Raw genomic sequence first — 21,442 nt, 5'->3', positions numbered from 1 at the left:
AATTGCATTCAGAAACTGCTAGAAGGAAAATGGAGAAACTTGCCTGGAAGCACTTTTTCTTCAGCTTTTCCCCCATACCTAATGATTTAGATGAAGGAAATTGATGGGACTATTAATGAGGAGCCAATAGTTCTGCAAAGCATCAGTCTTAGTAAGTAAATAACTAATAATCTAAAGTGACTGAGCTTTAATGATAACTGCATTTAATTTGGAATACTGATATTCATTCTATAAAGGGCAAATGAAGTAGTTCACTAACACTTAAGTATCATTCTAATTTCTCCTCATTTTCTAGCAGTAGCTGAAAATCAGCAGACAGCTACTCCTTGCTTATCAGCAAGCCCTCACATGCTCTTAAAGACACCCAATGAATTTTAATTAATTCTTAACAGGGAAATTCTGCTATTTTGCTAGTTGTTTGACATTATTTTCTAGCACGTGGTCTAGCTGCATATGTTTTTTCACTTGGCTCCAATTAGTACCACATTTGTGCAGAAAAGGAAAGCCACGCTGAATTCAGGAGGGAAAGGTTACCATTCTATTTCTCTTAAATGTGGTTACTGCTAGATGCTGACTGAAGCAAAAAATGCATGTCAGCACAGGATAAACTTTTTGAGCCCTACTAAATTCTAAACAAATATTAACGTAAGTCTGCATGCTAAGTGTGTTTTAATTCTATCAAAATTATTTGGCTTTCACAATCCTGGGCTTGTGTTAACACAGAGTCACTTTGATTTCTATCAGAAGTCATTCAAACTGGACTCTGATTGAAGCTGGGCATTTCCCTTTCTTAACTTCTCTTGGCAGCTTGCTAATGGCAATAGGATCTTCTTTCGGAAAACTCCAAAATTATTTTCCTTTTTTTTCCTATCTGTTTATTAAGTCATGATAAGCAGATGGGATGTGATTCTCTAATGTACTAAGTCACACACAAATTCCAAATTAGTCTAGGGAGTGTCATCTTGCAGTGGGATGAGGGATGATGCCTTTGCCAGCTGTCTTCTCAGGCCACCCACTTTCTGGCCACAGGGAACAACTGCAGCAGGGCATCCCCCTGTCCTCACTGCTCTTTCACTCTCATTTCTAAACACCTCATCTAGCCAAGGAAAAATGATGGTCTTTTCCCACCAAGGACTGATTTAATGCCTCAAATGACTTGAACATGTAAATCACTATCTGCTAAGTATGCATTTCTCCTTTTAGCACAGGATCAGTAACAGGGTATTCAATTTATTGATTTGTAATTTAAACAGATTCCATGCTGCACCCTCTAGACACTTTCCCAATTTCCACCTCCTATATTAAACCCTAGAAATTAATTCAACTGGGGTGAGTTTGATGAAGTTTTAATCAATCAGAAAGAACTTGAGAAAGAAACACTGATTATGTGTGACTGTCCAAGATTTAAATTTTCTATACAATGTTTGCAGCATATATTGATCAAGAATATGTTGTCTATTTTCCTGTATGTACAGCAAATAGAGCCAATAAATGTGAATTACATAGCTACACATTTCAGAATATTTGTTCTGTTCCAGGGATATCTGGAAAGATTTTGACTTTGGGCAAAACAGAATATTAAAATACAGCATTTGAATAGAGGACTTAGTGAAAAAAATTAGTAAAGATTTGAGTAAAGTTGCAGAGTGCCTTACATCTTTTACAGAACTTAGCAGGATTCCAACACAATAATCATAAACACATCTAACATGCTGCAATGCTGAAACACTTGAGGAGTTCAGTATCTGGCAAAGGGGGAGGTGGGTTTTGATAAGCTGTGCTGGCAGTGGAGTTAAGTCATGGATATGAATTCTCAGAGCACTGGGAACAGCTCTCACCAGAAGGTCTGTTTGGCAGCCTGGATGACACTGGCTGTCATTTCCACGTCGATGTAGTCGTAGTGCAGAGCTCCAGGGTCTGTTGAAGACCCCGTTTCTGCCAGCAGAATTCCTATCCACCTGCCCATGTCTTCAGAGGAGGAGGCCTGTGAGGAGAGGGCAAGAATGTAGGTCAGGTCTTTGCTCTGCCACTGGGCTGAGCATTATTGCAAAATGTGCATTCTTCTTGCTTGACAAATTGCTACCACATTGTATCAGAGGCTCTGGTTTCATTCTGCTGAACTCTTAAAAACCCCAGGATTTCATATTAAATCTGCTTTGCCAGAAGAAGGGCACTTTAAGTAAGTTACGTGCTCATCAGTTATGATGTAATACAAAGTGGGCAATCCACTAAAAAGGAGAAAAAATAATTGTTTAAGGCCAGTGGATTTAGATTCAAGTAATGCTTATTTTAGACTTCAGAATATCGAAAGCTTTAACATAATTATTTTCCTATGTTAGGCTGGGGGATTTTTAGATAGCGTAACTCCTGAGAATAAAGTGTTGCTGTTAAACAGAAACAAAAGGAAAGAGGGAACAAAATAGTGAAGAGATTTTAACATTGCTTTTTGAAAAATTTTTCTACATTTGTCTAGATGATGGCATTCATCTTCCTGGTAACACAAGTAAAAGCATTAATACTATTAATTAAAGTTTTTTTCCATATTTTGCTTCAAATAACCAATTCAAAAATTAAACAGTAGCAAAACAAATATAGGATGGAAGTAGAGGAGGAAAGGCAACAATTAGTCAATAACAAATTCAGTTGTTTCTAAATGTCTTATTTTCATGTATTTTTTTGCGTTTCACAGTTTTCTAGATTTTCAAGTTCCCTGAACTCTCTCAGGTAACAGGCCTGGTTGCAAGGACAGGAGACACGACCTGTAGCCAGAAACCCAAAGCAGTCAAAGTGCCTGTCCTGCCACTGCAAGCACAAGGTTGCCTCCTGCTCGTTACACTTGGCTTTAAGGGTCTTCTCATTTCAGGTTTTAAATGATGAACAAAGCTCCTACAGAAAGCCTGATGCACTCACGTGTGTGCATGTGAGGAGAGTCAAGAGTCACAGCAGGCTGCTGGCACACTGCATTTCCTTAAATGCATAATTGTATCAATACAGACACAGACTGAGCAAAAGGAGTTCCCATAAATAGCAGACAAATGAAAGTCAGGAGTTTTAAAGCTCCCATCAACAGTGATCCATTGTTTAATTATTGCTAAGTTATTTACCCAAAGTAATTATACCCCTGATACAAAAGTGTGCCTAGAGAAGGAACAGGGATATTTTAGTACCAGGTCAAGGGGAGGTCAGGGCTGAGAAAAGTATTTTACTGAGAAGGGTTCTGAACTACATTTAATCTCAGTTCTTCGTCTACAACACTATTTTTTTCTCCTTCCAATATTTATTGTTCAGCTCTGCAATAATATTATTCCAAAGACTTTTTTTTTTTTTTTTTTTTTTTTTTAATGTACAGACGCAGGTTCTATGAAAGTGCTTCTCTAATTCACCTTGTGGGAGTTCCTAAAAGTGAGAGCTGTTGTACCTCAAGCACAGCGACCTCCTGCCCGTTGCGGAGCAGGCGGAAGGTCAGGGGATGCTTCGAATCCAGCCCCAGGATGACTTCACAGCCACGGAGCGGGATAGAAACAATGTGTGTCTTCAGATCTGTCCTGTCCTTGTGGAAAATGAGTTTATTGTCTTTCACTCTGCACCAGCGCTCACGCCAACGGTTGTTAGAGAGCACGTTGAGATACCCTGCAGTAAAATGAAACGTGAGATATTTTACTCCTTGCTTTTTCTGAAAAGGAAGAAAAGAAGAAACTTGCTTCTCAATGTAATGCCAGCCTTTAAATAACTTGTTCCTCTTCTAATAGAAAGCCCAGATGGATTTTAGGAAGACAAGTAAATGACCCTAACCCACTCCTTTTAATGAAAACTTTCACTGTGCCAATAACCTAGAAAAAGCATATAAATATGTGATCCAGCTCATGTGCAAATGGCTGCTCTGTGCCAGTCCCTGCAGCAGCTGGATGTGTAGGAGCACAGAGGTCGCCAGGACCTCAGTAAGAATGGGAGAGGGACACTGATAAAAAAAGTTACATACACAGCTGATGTGCTCCCTCTACCTCCCCACGGGTAATGACTTTGATAACTGTGGCTGACCAAATTTTTCTGGAAAAATCACAGCTCATGTTATGTATGTATTGAGCTACCTTTTGTAACATCCAAAGGCAGTGTTTAGAAGACTTACTAAGTGTTGATGGTTTATGTTCTAATTATATTTAGAAAGAAGAATTCACATCTGGTTTGCAGCACTTGCAAACCAGAACTTAAAAGATTGTTACCTATGCAAATAGAAATAAAATTCATATGGGTTTAAAATTCAGGAAGTAATTATGATACAGTACCCTTACATATCAAAATGTCATTAAAATTTTTCTTTTCAAACCACCCACTTTTCTTACCATGCTCTACATCAAAATAGTGTCTAGGCATATAATATCATTAAATAAGCAGAGTTTTGTGGTTTTCCTTCTCTGTGTTATAGCAACAATCATTCCAGACTCAAATACTACAATCAAAGCAATACCCATTTTCCTGCCTTAGTATAGTTTGGAAATAGAAAATAAACCAAACCAAAACACTTTACTTTTTCTTTCACATTACAAATAATACATGAATTCAGCATGTTGCTGCTTCCAAACAGGTTATGAGGAGGGAAATAAATGGTATCTTGCAAAAGCCAGAAATGAAGTTAAAAAGCTGTCTTCTATCTCAGACATGATTTTCATTTAATCCTGTTGGAGAGTTCTCCCTTTGGTTTTCATTAAAACCATGACTTATTATTCACTTTTCTGGGTTTTCCTTCCAAAATTATGGTTCCAATGTCAAAGTGTGATCCAACAGGATATAGCAGATCAGAATTGTGCACATCTTGGAAGGTGCTATAAAAAATGAGGATGTGCTTAATCCTCTGGTTTTGGCTCCTTGTGATAATCACACTCTTCAGCTCTCCTCCCTCCTCCTGTAACAAAACCCCCTATCACTGTGCATTGCAATCCCTAGAAATGAAAAAACTTTCCCATGCAATCCAGATACAGCTTGTTTTGGAGTGAGAGGCCTTTCTTTCAGTTAGTTTTTCCCCTCTGCTCCCAGTGCACCTCTCAGAAAAGCTCTTGCAAAACTTCCTGCTTCAGAGTAGAACTATGCAGGATCTCACTTTTCCCCCCACATATCTCTGCTTAAACCTTCACAAGCTGGCATTACCCAAATGCCTCAAGTGGGTCCCCTTTGGGGCATCAGCACTTCAGCTTAGTGCAGGCAGTCTAGGAGCAGTGATACAGGCAAGAGCTTTGCCATGACTCCAAGTGCAGGTGGGTTTGAGTTTCCACACTAGCTGGGTGACACCTGCAGCCCCGCAGGGATTTTTGCCTTTGTTCATGGGAGGTAGAGCCTTCTAAAGTGTAAAAACTTTCAGCCTCCCAGAGGGCACTGAACGGAGCCAAACTGCTGGTGGTGAGAAACTCCTTCTAGCAAAGACTTCCTGCAATGACCAAAGCCTAGACGTTTATGTATTTTCCTTTAAAATCTGCAAGTGGTGTTGAGTAGAGCCAAATGCAGGCACATAGTAATGGCTGAATCTGTATTTATGTCCATATCCAAACTAATGATAGAAATATGAGGAATTAAGATTGTACAGCTGTGGTTAATGTTACACATAATGCAGAATAATCAATGGAGTATGAGAGCCCGGAAGTTTGAGCCCTTATGGAGGCCAGATGCTTTGGACAATGCATCTGGCTGGACACAGCTTTTCCCAGCTGTTCTTTTGGTCAATAAATCACATCTGTACTTAGCTGATGTATAGACACATATACATACACTTACTTAATCAGAGTTTACTTATGTGAATGATTCCCAAAGTGTGGCTTGAAAGCCACCTGTAAATCTATGGTTCTCTCTGGTGGTCCAGGGACCTGCTTCCATCACTTTGGGCAGGCATCCTTCACCCTTCATGCTCCATGAGTTCTGCCAACTGCTCCTTAACCACAGACTTCTGGGTTTCCCTAAGATTTTCTAGTCAATTAAAGGGTAAAATCCAAACTCAGAATCTGGTGCAACTGCTACAAAGCTTTCTAAGGAAATCTGTTTTTTGAAGGGATTGGGTGAAGGGTGAGTTCAATCTTATTCCTGTATGGAAGTGTTACCTAATACTGGAGCATCAAAAGATAAACTGGAGAATGTAAATACATTGCACTGTTTTAAAATAGCAAAGCTGTGAGGACATCAGCTGAGTACATTACACAAAATACTTACATGGCACAAAGTCTTAAACTGTGAGCAAATCTTAACAGCTATGATATAAAACAAGTATTTCTGTGTGGTTTTTATACACTTCCTTGCACAGTACAGCTGTCATATGGAATGGTCAAAATTAGGAGTTAAAATAGCTTACTTTTTTATTTACTTTCAAACTTTTACTTTACTTTTACTATTTACTATCTATTTAGCTTACTTTTAAATTTGTTACTTCATTTTGTCCAATATGTACCACTTTAGGAACCCATAATTAAACTCAAATCACTTTGGTTGAGGCCAGTTGACTGCTGTCTGCTATTCCATAAAGCCTTAACCACAATCAACCATAAAAGACAGGATCACTTTCCAAGAACGTTCTTCTGCTTTGTAGCCTCAGTTTATTTCATAGTTCAGCCTATATTCATTTTATAACAATTTGTTTGAGAACAGCACTTGTTTCTTTATGCTTCTTGTTCACATTTCTCTTCCTCACTTCTGCAAAACGCAGTGATACCTGAGCCTGCCTTACCATTTTATTTAAAAAAATCAAATTATTTTAGTCTCTTTGCAAATGACAAACTCTTGATTACTCCTCCTGCAGACTGGGTGCATCCTTCCAATGTTGGGGGGAAGAATTATTGCAGTAAAAACAATTTCAGAGAAACTCCTAGGCTAGAATGCTATAAAGTTTTAATAGCAATGTGTATTTAAGACTCAAGGAGAAAAATCACTTACCACATGTTGGAACATCTTCTTCAGCTGATGAGGTCTGTTCATCTGTTGATGGCTTTTTCTTTCCTAAACCAATGATCTTCGTTATTTTTTTCCCTGTTACTTTAGTCACAGTGCCCTTGGCTTCCGTTTTCGAACTTTTTTTCCTCTTCACTATTAAGAAAGCAGAAGTGTGTATTTAGTAGTGTGTGTACATCAACCAAGAGCGAGAACCTGAATAAAAACAGAAGTTCAGACAAAAATATCCTATGCAAGACAAACATTTGTATAAAAGTTGCAGATTTCAATGAGACAAATATTATATGCCCATATAACCTCTGTGTTATAAAAATCATGGCTTTCTGAAGGATAATAAAAACAAAAATCAATCTTGCAACTTTATTTAATCTAATCAAGCTTCAAGTCCCTTTCCACAGCAGTCATCATATTATTTAAGAGTATCTACGAAGTACCTGTATATAAATTTAGCTAATAATACTTAGCAATAAAATTACAGTCAGACATTTCCTCATTGTTTTCTTCAATGTTCCTAAACATTTTTCTCAAAATACTTCAATAATTAAGTACACAAAAAAAGACAGAATATGCTTGCTTAGCAAAATTACTTCTTCTATATACAGTTAGGTTAAGAGATATTATCACAATGGATATTTTAGAAAGACAATACTTATGAATTAACTACCAAGAAATTAGTGGGATCAGTATGAATCAGTATGAATAGCTCTAAATTGGCCATTTTTGTGACCATTGGAAAGAAAAAGCTCTGCTGCAAAGAGGTATTTTGCTAACATCCAGTCTATGCTTCCACTAACTTCATTTGATACTAGGAATATTTACCACTGTGAGAACTGAAGCATGTTCAGCTGGTGAATGCAATATGGCAAGGACTGTGGATATGGTTTTTAAAAGTGCTTACCTGATAAAAAAAACCTAGTACTTTTTTTTTTTTTTTTTGTAAAGAAGAGTTTCTAAGACTAAATAGATTCAGAAAAAAAACAGGCAAGGCCTTTTATTTGCAAAACAGAACAAACAAAATAAACTTCAGAAACCACATTCAGTGGCCTAAACTGGATTTGAGCAACAGAGCATAAATGTCTGCTAACTGACAGGGCAGCAGAAATTCCATCAGCTTGCCCTGATATGTGATTTTGATGAACAATTCATTTAAAAGATTTACTAATTGAGCTGCTCTATCTTTATCCCCAACATATCAATTCCTTTTGCAACAGGGAACACTTAGTGGTTATGGACTTGCACAAACTGAGGGAAAAAATGGGCAAAATGTTCACATGAGAAATGACTGCATGAACTGATGAGCTGGGAAGAACAACGCCCGGAAAATAGAGAAGCAGTTTGGGACTCGCCATGGTATAATTTATCATATTTAGTTTAATTGTTAGCAATCATGGAGCATTATTTAGAAATTGTATCTGTAGCCAAGACTGTACAAATCTGCCAGTGCTGAGGGGAAAAGACAGCTCTGCAAGTGCCAACAGCTGCCCCCAGCCAACTCCAACAATCCAGGTCTAATTATCTCTTTCAAGAGAAGGTTGTTCACAACTTACACTGTGCTCTCTAAACATGCAACAGGCTCCCTTGTTGGAGGGAGGAAGGCCACCCATTCCATCAGCTCATGCACCCCTGCCTGGGGGCACAGCACCTGCCCTCAGGTTTCCATCCCACACAGCAGCAGCCAAAGGCTGACTGGCTATTGAAGGGCAGATGAAAAGCATTGAAAAAAGAGACAGAAAATCTCCTTTCTGTGAGACAGAAGCCCAAAGGAATCATCCTCACAAGCATGAACAGTGGCATAAGCCCATTCCAGTATTTGTTTTTCTGTCTTGTCTTCCCTTTAGATTGGTGTTTTTTATTTGAAAGGCAGCAGAAATAAGGCCTTCATGACTTAATCTTTTCGAGTCTAAAGAATACACTAATTGCCCAATTGCCAGTGATTTTTGTCACAAAATCCTTTTATTCTCATTTCCTTCCCCACAGCAAAGTAAGCAGCTGGTTAGGAGCAGAGCAGAGGCTGGTGGTTGGCTCCAGCTGGAGATGATCATTCTGTGAAGCCTCCCTTCAACACTTCCTATCCATTTTAAAAACGCATAGCATAACTTCATCAAGGACATGTCAGCCTTCTTGCAGTCATTAATTCCCATTATTTTTCCTACTATGTATTGAAAGTCAGTTTTCAAAAGCCACTGGTATTTTAAATGACCCTCCTTAAGGCACTTAAGCTGAGCTGCTTTTCCAGCTGCATTATCACACCTTCTGCAGGGTACCTGAGCCACCAGGTACTTCTGGACATCGTGGTCAACACAGGTTTTGGATCACAGATCATTCTCCACAGATTTTTATAAAAGCTTAATGGAACATTTTAAAATGTGATGAAGAAAAAAAAAAAAAAAGAAGTAAAAATGTACCACGACTTTCAGAAAACCACAGACCATGACATTGTTCCATACTGTGAAGAGATCTGTATAGCCAGGAAATGCTAGAAAATGAGCCAGGGAGGAGATAAGGGAAATGAGTCAAAAGGTGAGACAGTGCTGGCACCAAGGCCAGTATTGACATCGTGCTCACTGCAGCTCACGTTACATTTCACTTGACAGCAGCAGAAAAATGCCTTATCTAAGCTACACCACTGCTGTATGGCAAGCTAAGGAAACCACAGAATTTCTTCTGCTTTGTGGAGGAGGGAAGGGGATGGGGAAGAGAGCATAAGGGTTGAGTGTATTAGATATAACTTGGCCAGAACTCCCTCTGGATTCAGAATATACCTTTGCTAGATTATAAGGATTACAGAACATGCACAGCTCCAAAGTATGTATTCAAAAACTCACTGATATTGCATGACTGTATAGTTATTTTTTAATAGAATCATATGTAGTATGATAGAAGGTATCTGTGCACACACATATATAAAATACATGTATATAAAAATATGCATGATGCTTTCCCTCTAGTATTTAATGACAGTTTTTTTCCTTAGAAGCTTTACACCACTATTAATATTGCCACTACACAGTTACTAAAAAACCTGTTACTTGCCTACAGTGGTCGGCCAAGCTTTGCAAAACTGTACTTTTGAACACAGAAAAGGCCAAATCAAAATTTCTACATTCTGTCTCCTTATACTAATTATATTGATTTTACCTGCACAATAACATCAAATGCCTTCTGTTACTCTCAAAATTTAAGGAATACTTCTTGATATAGTTCAGCTTTCAAGTTAAATTGGATCCTAATAAACCATTCAAAAACGTTACATTTTTGGAAAGATAAAAGCGAGGTATTTCCCTTTCTCTAAGCACACATTACTTACACCAGACATACCTTGTTCTTTACCATTGCACACGGTAGTAATGCCATTTTCCACAGCACCTTCCCCATCTGAGCTTGGCCTCTCAAACGACAACTTCTGTAGGGGCAAAGAGATTAGCTGATACACAATGTTTGCAGCTTCATAAAATCAAGTGTCATGAGTCTCTTTAAAAATATAATTACTGTGAAATAAAACACACTTTCAAGCTCTCATCCACTTGGAAGAGAATTAGGAGACAGTAAAAACTTCTGGTTTAGAGGCTTTAGAAAAGCATAGAAACAATAAAATAGTATATATTTGAAAGTGTATTAAAAACAGTGAAATATTGATAATTTGCCATATATTTTAATGTATTTCTAGACTCTAAATGTTGCAATAATAACATGGATCAGATATGAGCAGAGTAAAAGTCGTATCTTTAAAGAAGGCTTTATATATGCATTTGCAATTACAAATTATCAGAAAATAGTGTATTACTACAAGGTGCTTCAGTACTTTCAATATGTGCAAGAAGGACTTTTGAAATAAATTATTAGCACTCATTATTGTGTAATAGTTATGGATGAAGTCTGGGTTCAAGCAGAGAGAGCTTATGACAGCACAGTTTTGATGACCACATCACTCAGAAGTGGTGAAGCCATGTAGATTATCACAAAAAAGAATGAACGACAAGATAAATTACACCTTTCCATTGTGGACACACTGTTAGAGATCTAGAAAAATTACAGCCAGGAAAATCATTCCCAGGCTGGAGTTTCTCCTGATTGTCTCAGCTCCGTTCCCAAGCTGATAACTTGTTCAGCTCTGGTAGGGAGCCTTTCTCCCAAGACAGTAATTTTGTCAAAATAGAATGGAATTAATAACATTAGATTAACACCTGGTGCTGACTGTGGGACTCATTCTGAAGTACTGTCCCAGAGGCATTCTCCCAATTATCCAGTAAACTACTGTCTTGTCTTAGCTCTGCAAAAGACCCTATAAATACGAACTGTGCTCTCAATAAAATGCCTTCTTTCCCCAAAGAGGTCTGTGTGTGTTTCTGTCACTGCTCTCTTTCTAGCTCAGTAACCACATTCCATGGCATGCATTCTAGGAAAAAAACCCTATTTTTCAACACTTTAAGTTACTTTGTCAATACTATGCAGGTGTGTGCAAACATGCAAACAGCTTTTGCCTGTGAAACCAGGAAGACTGGGCTGTCCAGGATGAAAGCAAAGTAACACCACAGGCAGTGGTGCACTGCCACCAGAGGGGTGGCACTGGCCATTAGGAATTTGGTAATGAAACCTCTGTCAGCAGGATTTTTAAGCAGGGGCTGCAGAGAGATTGGCTCACATGGATGCCTTAATGGAGCAGGGGCTTAAACTGGTGCTGGTAATGCACCAATCATTCACTGCAAAGCTGCTTCCTTCCCTAAGTCCTGCTCTCACAGCCTGCTGAGTCAAGGCAGGGAAGTAGCCAAGTACCACGTGTGAGTAGCCAAGTTTCTCCACTGAGACAGAAATGCGTGGAAGGGTCTGCCAAATCAGTGACCTCAGCATGCCCAGGGAGCTCTTCAAGGACTAAATTCCCCAAAATAAGAGACTTTCCCTTAAAACCCTGATTTTTATAAGGGTTTTAATAATCTTCATCTATTCTTCCCTGAGAGTGACACCCCTTGCTTGCTCTTTGCATTTGTTGGAGACCACCTCTGCATCTCAGCTCTCAGATCAGAGCCATTCACCCCTCTATGGCCAAACACACTGACATGGCAGAAACCTCTGCAGGATGTGTGCACACATCCAAACAAACCAACACAACACAGGGACTGTATGCCTGAAACAGCAACACAAGGCAGCAAGGATTTACATCCAATGCCTAACAGTGTCTCTTTGAGTAACCATAAGGAATTTTGCATTCACCATTTCGATAACTTTACCTTTTCCAGCTCCACTTTGTGCACTGGAGAACTAGACAAAGGCCCATCAGAGTCTACAGCTCCCGTACAGTTGCTGCACACATCTTTTATAACCTTAGGAGACAAGGCCAAACTTATTAATTATTCATAAATACAAATCAGAGAGATTAGAAATTATATACAGATGTGAAAGGAGATGGGAAGGAGACTCACACAGACATTTACTAGGCTGGCAGGTGTCAGGCAGGCTGACAACAACTTCTCCATGTTCCTTCCCTAAGTCATTTCATATATGACCTGAAGGAGACATAAAGTCTAGAGGTGGAAGGTTTCAGTTTCTAGACACACTAAGCTCGAAGGTTCTCCTCAGTAAAGAAACCAAAAGCACTTCTGATTTCCATGAGCTAATTTTGCAATATGAACTCAGCCAACACCACCAAACTAATTTCATTACAACGATGAGAAAATGGGATCCTCAAGCCAAGAGACAAGAGTTTTGTACAATACACTACACAGATGCTCTTTTTTTGCAGAGAACTAATGAAGTGCTGATCAACTTAAGAGTTAGTTAACACTGCACAGTGGTATTTTGTGGCATTTTTGTATTATAATTGCACATTAACTTAAGATTTAACGGTCAAAGTAATTGTAAATATGTTTGTAGCAAATGGAAATGGCACTTTCTGTTCCTAAAAAGTTAAAGAAAAATCTTGAACCGGGAATTTCCTGATATTTTGATGGAATCTGAAGAACTTAAAAACCTGAAATTACATAAATGTAAAAATTATACAATGAGTAAAGATATTTGACGATTTCCCATGGTCATAGCTATGGTTTTTATCTCTTTTATATCCTTTATTTTTATGTGAGCTTACCACCAGCCCATTATCAGAAATTGCTTGTGCTGATGAGAATAGGCTCTCGATCCAAACTCATGCTGAGTTTCAAACAGAACAATTTTGATGTGGAAACTACTAAAAAGCAAAGGATGGCACCAAACAGTCCTCTCCCAGCACTTAAGCTTCCTTTAAGGGTGAAGCTAAAACCAGTCAAATGTTTATGGGCTTACAAAGATCCTTATGCTACTCAGGAGCACATCATAATTACAGGCATTATACACCATGAAGAAAGGAAGAGCACCAGCCCCATTTTACAGAGGGAGAACCTAAGAACAAAAGAATGCTGAAACCACTCACTCAACGACAGGTAAAAAAATTCTAAGCAAAGCTGGGAGATGAACCTACACTTTTATTTCTGAGCTAGAATCTCAAAATACTTCAGCATCCTTTCCTGACTGTCTGACCTACCCTATATTCTGTTCCATAAAAAAGCCCAGCATTTCATGGCACTAGGTGTTCTTTGTAACACAAAATGTAGATGTATCTGTGGCAGAGCCTTTGTAGCTCAGAGTTAAACAAAGCCCTGATTTCCCTAAAATTGTAAGATTTTTTAATGTGTCTGGCTTTTTTTTCAATTGCTGGTCCTCAGTATGGTGCAAATACACTGCTGTTTTCTTCCTAGAGAAATGTGACTGTACAGTTTCTGGGAACATTCATTTCTGTCTCCTGCATGACCCTGATTCAATGGCTTATGTTTTCAGCATCTGCTCACACCACACAGTTAGTTAATTTTGGCAAAGACAGATTGTAATGGGAGTTACAGACAGAACAGAGGGAAATGATTTGGCAGCACTAACTCAATAGTATGTGCTAAGTCATGCACTCAAGTAAATCCGGTTCTTATCATGCCCCACATATTTAAGGAGAAGCTGAAGTGTTTAATTGGGTTGTAATTAAATTTTGATTTAAAAAATGACACATTGTCAAACGGGAGTTGGTTTTAGGATCTAAAGTAAATGCATATTAAAGGCTCCAACACTTCATTTGGGTTCAAAAGGTTCACTGGCAAAGACTTGCTCATCACCTTCTATGTGCAATATAATGTGTTCAATGCACAGCACAAAACTCCTTCTTCTCCACCTCACCAGGATGAAATGTCTTTAATGGCTGCCTGGATGCACTCTCTATAATTACGTTTGCAGACAGCTGCCATTAAAAATCTGGTTTTCACATGCATATAGCTTTAGCTCAAAATTTTAAGGATAAAACATTCCACCAGTATTGCCAACTTGCGTAATTTCAATCACCAGACTCAAAAGTTCTTGTCAGTTTTTCTAAGTTCCATCTTCTGGAGCCATATGAAAACAAAAGATCACTATTTTCATTAAAAAGTAATTGTGAGTGAGAGTGAGGAATGGAGTTCAGCAAACTTTTATCGATTGCAATGAAATGTGAAAAATATGAATAAATGTACCTCAATAGCACCAAAATCATAAAGGGAAAAAACAAAAGAATCCCCAAAAGTGTTATTTTTAATAAAACGGCATCATGTGGAAGGCTGCACTGAGAATACCTCATAATGGGAAATATTCCATTAATAGCTTAAGTTTTCTCACACATTAGACAAAGGAAATAATTCTCTTTTTCTCACCACAAACGCCTTTGTACATTACATGTACACAAACACAGTGTGATTTGCCAGGAGAATCAAACTGAGATCATAAACAGACTATGTATTCAAATATTTAAAATGCACGATCAAATGTAATCAGAAATAGGAAGACCCTGTATTTCTGGATGGCCTCAAAACTAAATACTTTTAAAATAATCTTTTGTTATTCCATAGCAAGAATCTTAAGTACCACAATTACCATTACAATGTTACAATTAGCAGACTCCAGAACCACCGCTTTCAAATGCAGACCTGGAAAAAGCTTCTGCAACCTGAACTGTGTTATTATTCCTTATTTATAGAATTATAGAATCGTTTAGTTGGAAAAGACCCCAAAGATCGAGTCCAATTGTTAAATCAGCACTGCCAAATCCACCACTAAGCCATGTCCCCAAGTGCCACATCTACACAGTATTTTAAGTATCTCCAGGGACTGACTCCATCGCTTTCCTTGGCAGCCTATTCCTTTCAGTGAAGAAATTTTTCCTAATATCCAATCTAAACCTCCCTTGGTGAAACTTGAGATTTTCTCTTTTTCTGTCACACGTTACCTGGGAGAAGAGATTGACCCCACCTGGGTACAGCCTCCTTTCAGAGGGCTTTAGAGAACACAAAGGTCCCCCCTGAAACCTCCTTTTCTCCAGGTTAAACAGCCCCAGCTCCCTCACCTGCTCCTAACCAGACCTGGGCTTTAGACCTTGAATCCCCAGGTGGATCAGGATATATATCAGAGTATGGCACTGAGTGCAGAGACATAAGGCACAGAGGGGAAATATTTGCAGGTAGGAAGCTGGAAAGATTCCCTGCCCTGAGCAATGGGTGAAGTCAGTGGAATTTCTGCCACATGGTGTGTCTGGAATATTTCTCTCTTTAAAACTATGTTACTACAGAAGCACTAACATTTACTATAAAAAACTTTATACCTGCATTCACCTACAAATTTCTACAATTCTTGTATCTTACTTTAAAGGACACACCAGGACTGGAGGCAGAATACTTGCCCAACATTTATTCTTTCTACATGCGAAGTCAGAAAATTAGATTCTTCTGGCTACTTTAAAGTTCCAAGCTCCAGATAAAAAGCACTGGCTCTGTAGTAAAACCAGTAAGCCAGCTGCTTGCCAGCCAGTCCCTGCCACACAGAAACCAAACAAATTCTGACTAAAAGTACATTTGTAGATAGTTCCTTACAGCTGGTCTCTTTGGGACCGATTAAGGAATAAGACCAGAAGTTGTCCAGTGCTCGAGGAGCTTGCAGACCTCTCTCCTGGTGGATACCATGGATGAGCTCAAGCTACAGCCTACCACAGGGATGTGATTACAGCATTTGTATCATCTTATGTTCTCATGAAACTCACATGAGAAACTCACATTTTAATATGATCGAGTTCAAGACAGAAAGCTCACAGCCTGACTGCACATTTGCTTTATGTTACGTAATCAGGCCAGAAATCCAGCCAGCCAGCCACCCACTTGTCCCCCTCTGCCCATAAGTTTCACAAGTACTGGAATTGCTAGAAATGGGATGGGCTGTATCTCTTGGCTCTGCCACTTAACTCTGGAAATAGGAATATGGCAAAGCTGAAATCTGCTTAAGTACGACACAGCAGAGGGAAAAGGGCTTGGCTCCAGATGTAAGTCAGTATTTCCCATTCCTGAAACACGCCTTTTTCACTGCAGAGTACCGACTTTCTGGGATTCCCTGTCATTTTGGTATGACTATCCTCATTTTCTTTCTCTTGTGGACTGTTTCATGTGACATATGTTGGTGTCAATACCCTCCTCCTTAGGAGAGCAGAAAAACTCTTCTTAGCATTTCACAGAGAAGAAATGCCCCAAGGAGTTTACCTAGAGGAAAATCTGAGGTAGGAAAGGCAGAAATTATTCCCATCATAGCCTACGCTTAAAGTCTCAAAAAGAAATCCCCTTTACCTTCTGTAGTGGAAAACACTATTCTCAGGTATCCCTTAGCCTGGAAAGATTAATCTTTCTGCCTTACTGCCATTTGTCAGAGCAAAGTGAGGCTGAGATTCTGGCAGACTAGCAGTCAGTAAGCCTGTCCTTAATGCCTGTGCATCCCCTTAGAAATGCCTTCCTGATTTACTCAACCAAGACAAACGCTGTCTCATTTCTCCTGCATTACTGCCATATACGGCCAGTGGGTGAGGCAGAGCCCAGGAAGGAGGCACTCCCCAGAGGCTGGGCAGGGGGGCAGGAGGGTGCTGCTCCAAGGGCACAGGTGCCAGGGGAGCTGCATCCCCAGCCTGGCTACTGCGGAGATGCACATCTCACTTTAGGCTGTGAGTCTTGAACTAGGTGTGATTTAAATAATTTTGCATCCAAAGCCGTGAGTAGAAGAAAGGAGGAATAGTATCTAGTGGTCAAAGTCCCAGCCCTCCTGGGTTCTGCTCTGACTGTGACAGCTTGCATTTGTGATTTTAGCCAGGAAACCCAAAGAAAAATTATCACTGAAAACACAAGTAAATAGGATGTTTGTGGTTCTGTATTCATGGGTAGTTTGGCTGGGTTTTTAAAATTTACATATACATCTGGTTCTTTTAAATAATGTATTGTTTTCCATGGTGCTGGTCACACAAACACACGGACTCTGGCTCCCAGGCAAGCTGGGATGCTCTGGCTCTGCCCACTGGCAGAGTCCTGCAGACTGGTCAAAATTCCCACATGCAGCTGGGTCCATCACCTCTGCAGGTGAGGCCCTAAATAGCTCTTATGCAAACTCACTGACCTTGCTGTGTCTTGAACTGAGGTATTTTAAACCATCTGTTTAAGAAAACAGGGGCGTAATTCCTGGGAGATTTAATTTAGTTTGCACAGCCTTCACTGTGGTTGATGATGGGCAGTGGAAAAAGAACCTGGCCTGACTGTCTTGGGTCAGAGTACATTCTTTAAGTTTCTTACAAATTGACACTGCATGGAAATCACTAGTACCAAGTATGCATCCCCAAAAACATTTTTTAGTCAGTTTTAAGGCTTTGCCATTAAGCACTTGACTCTACTCAGCTACAAAATGGAGATAATAACCTCTTTGGGGAGCATTACATAAGCCAAGAAAGCAATGCCTGAAGTGTTGAAGATCTCTAGCTGGAAATTCCCATAGAAAGCAAAAACAGCCACGCAATGTTTACAGTTACAAGCTCAATTTTATCCTGATATAAATTGGATGAAGAACAGCTCTGTCAGTAGTTTACTCTTCAGCAAAACTGTCCACATAAAGACTGGAGGCCAGAAGTTACTTGACTCCCTTCACTAAACCCAGGGCAGTGAAAAAAAGAGTTGTTTTCAAAGACTTTTATCACAGACAACATGCAGTTATTCAGAGAGAAAAATTGGGTAGGTGAACCAGCTAAACAGCCCTACAAGGAATGCTGCAGGGCCTTTGGATGACTGGATACAGTCCCGACAATGATTTTATTCTCTCTTCAGGGCAAAATATCCCCCTTATTACAACAAGTTCAGAACTGACTGAGCATTGTCAGAATGACAGATGAAGAAATGCCTCCCTATGGCTGGAAGATTCACTGCTCAATTACAGACCCTCAGCTGAAGAGATTGCTGCACGGTGCCAGAGCACCATAAAATGAAGAGAAGTTAACAAAGGGTGCATAATGTTAGGGAAAAATGAAAATCAAGGCCAGTACTCCAGGAATGATAGATTACATGTCATACATGATAAATCAGAAGTACATTTTTGCAGGAGGAATGTTAGGTGGAAGAGAAGGCCCTGGGACCAGTCACCGTGACCATTTCCTTCTTCTACAACAAGTTACCTCAATTTCTTTGGCACCCATGTATTTTTAATATTGAGTGCAGTTTTCTGTGGCCTAGTCTGAGGGCTCTGCACACAGACCACATTCATCTGTACAAACGAAGCCACTGAACAAGCAGCTTCTTGTAAGGTCACAGTCTTACCAGTCCTTTTATTTTTAAGGCAGCATTTCCCAGGGATGGTGACAAATAAGTGTAGTTTTACCAGTCTGTTGGATGTGCTGAGACAAACAGGAAAATTTCAGACCTTACTTGACCACAAAAGGGCGCACAGATGCACGTATACTCAAGCACACATGGAAAAAGATCAATTTTGGGTCAGAGTGTGTAACTGCACACATATTTTTCATGTGCATTTTTGTGGGAACATTTTAGGACTCAAGTCTGGAAAGTTCCACCACTTTTTCTTGCCCACCATATTACCAAGATGATCTCAGCTCTAGCCTGAATTTATACTAGCTTCGCTCCTTCCTCTGAAATCTTGACAGGCTCTTTGGTGACATCAGCTATCTGTTTTCATCAAGCATTTGTTAGCTGGTAAATCTGAAACTCCCTTTGTGGTTTCCAGTCTAGACTTCAATTTGCACTATGTTTATCAGCTGGGGCTTTCTTGGTGTCATCTTTACAAAAAAAAAGGTCTAAAGTATTCTGCATCGATTAAGAATTTGTCTTCCAATAGGTATTTTAAAATTATTTCTTTAATAAACATATTCTGTACTGATTACATACAAGAATTGGAAAGAATGGTTTGGTTTAGCTTTCAAAGGACAATCTGGCCTCCAAAAACATTTTGAGCCCTTTAGGATCAAGTGTAAAGCTTTAATGTGATACTTAACATTTGAATCCATGAGAGCCCATTGCTCCTGGGTGATAACCTGCCTCAAATGGCACATACTGGTGCAGTATCTTTGACCAAGAAGGCATCTTATGCTCTAAAAATGTGGTTGCAGAGTTCTTTCTCATTGGCAGTCTCTGGATGTGCCCATTGTATTAACTACAGAAATCACATGTACGGGATTGAGCACTGGGGACAACTCTGGCCCTGTGACTGACAAGGCTGGGAAAGCTAAAATCTCACAAGATGAAGCAGTGACCTCTTTCACAGTGTAAGAATTTCCTACACAAAGCCACATATGATTTTCAGAAGCTAATTTTGAGTAAGGCTTGAATTGCTTACATAATTTTACAAAAAGCCTTAAATTTTGGCGTATTTTAAAAAATACAGAAAGCAATGCTTATTTTATTTCACCAAAGACCATACTTCTTTTGGAAAACACTGGAGCTGTTGCAAGAGCTGCACAGAATTTCTGGTTAGCTGTGGGACAGACAATTTGTACTGCAGAAGCAAAGGGCTGAAGCAGCACTGAGAACTTGGACGTAGAGTACAGTAACACTGCCATGTACTTGAAAGATTTCATTATTAGAGAGCTTTGCAGCATGAAGGAGCTAAATAAAGTGCTGTCAGACTGTCTCCAAATGCTTTGCAGACACACAGAGTACACAACTGTGTGAACATGCAACTGCACAAAATCCCTCTTTTTTTCTCATTTTGAAGCAGCGGGAATGCATCTGGGGTATGGAAAAATCTAGTACTGCTCTGTCTGCCTGTGGGGGGATGCTTTATACACAATTTAAAAAATAAAACAATTTTTATGAAAGAACGTCTGATAGATGCCAATGAATTCAGTATTACTAAACCCGAATTTAGAACAACACAGGAAATAAGGGTGCAGTTACTATGATCTAATTACAGCGGAATTCCCTTGGAAGGGACTATGACTTATGAACTTCTTTTCATTCCAATCAGTGGTTTTGAAATGCTAGCTGAACTAGCAGGAGACTTATATGACTTTAAAACTTAGAACAAGATACTGATGTTAGAAGAAGCCTAAGACATACATGGCTGGGATTAGTTGCTATTAAAATGACAATAGAGAGAGCATTTTCTAAGCCAGGATACAAAGTCACAGTCAAAACCAAACACACATAAACCACAAACCCCCAAAAGGTATATTCAAATATTGCAAAATAGGAAATTACAGATTAATTTTCCATTTAGTACATTAGCCCACAGCAGAATTTATACCACTTAAGCTGCATTTTATGTCTCCCTCTTCTGCAGAAAATTATCTGCCATCAGGAAATTCCTATGTGTTTAATTCAATTGTATTTGGAAAAATACAATTTATTCTTAGAAAAGTAAGTACCATATAAGGTTAGATCAGAGCACAGCATGGAGAATGCCTAATGAGTCTGATGCATTCATACTTACACATGTATTTAAAAGGCTGGATTTCAAGGCCTTAGAACAGTTGCTACTGCAACTGCAGTGATAGTTTCCCACACTACTTCACTGACCTCCACCTTTGAGACTGGCAAAGTCCAACATAAATACTAGTAATCTGGTTAGGATCTGTAACTGCAGCCTTTGCCTTGGGATTTTCCATGTTTGCAGACATTGAACAGAAAGGAACAGAAGATGACAAAATCTCATTTTCTCAGAAGTCTGCATTCCCAGGACAAACTATAACAGATGATACTATGCTAAACCAGAGTTAGGAAACTTGAACGGCCTTCAGGAAGCTGAAGGATTTTTCTCCATCCAGAGCAATTCAAGCAGGTATCTCCTCAGAGAATCTTCCTTTTAAAATGGTGACACCATGCCAAAAATAATATGGGTTCCAGCTGTCTCCACCTGAGGGAATTTGAAACTTCCACTCACCACCAGTGTGCCCTAACCACCAAATCTTTCTGGAAAATGAACTGGAGAAGAAGATGGAAGGGAATTTGCCACCTCTCCTCTCTGTGCCATTACAGATTATTGTACTATTATTAGTGAAAGCCATCACAGCAGCAGCACTGGGTTAATAACCCTGAGGAATTACTTTGAGGCCTGAACTTCAAGTTTGTATTTCTGCAGTCCCAAATAAGATGGGATTTAAGTGGTCTGGATTTGTGTGGAAGCTGCTGTCTGTTTGTAACAGCAACTGAGCAATGTGATGACTTTGTGGGTAGAA

At 39.3% G+C, this 21,442-nt stretch overlaps 1 protein-coding gene across 3 annotated transcripts in view; it reads right to left on the bottom strand.

The window, feature by feature from the left end:
- Positions 1-21,442, bottom strand: part of AFAP1 (actin filament associated protein 1) — a 113,756-nt gene that overhangs the window by 16,181 nt on the left and 76,133 nt on the right. For all 3 annotated transcript variants that reach the window (XM_088163096.1, XM_014895308.2, XM_088163097.1), the window contains 5 exons: positions 12,150-12,242; positions 10,243-10,327; positions 6,910-7,059; positions 3,419-3,630; positions 1,839-1,984 (listed from right to left, as the gene is read on the bottom strand). In XM_088163096.1, coding sequence (XP_088019222.1) covers positions 1,839-1,984; positions 3,419-3,630; positions 6,910-7,059; positions 10,243-10,327; positions 12,150-12,242 — 686 coding nt within the window. The remainder of the gene's footprint in view (positions 1-1,838; positions 1,985-3,418; positions 3,631-6,909; positions 7,060-10,242; positions 10,328-12,149; positions 12,243-21,442) is intronic.

Source organism: Sturnus vulgaris, chromosome 4 (assembly GCF_052056855.1).
Source record: "Sturnus vulgaris isolate bStuVul1 chromosome 4, bStuVul1.hap1, whole genome shotgun sequence".
NCBI classification, from domain to species: Eukaryota; Metazoa; Chordata; class Aves; order Passeriformes; family Sturnidae; genus Sturnus; species Sturnus vulgaris.
The sequence above is the reverse complement of the archived record's forward strand: the minus strand, read 5'-3'. Positions and strand labels throughout refer to the sequence as shown.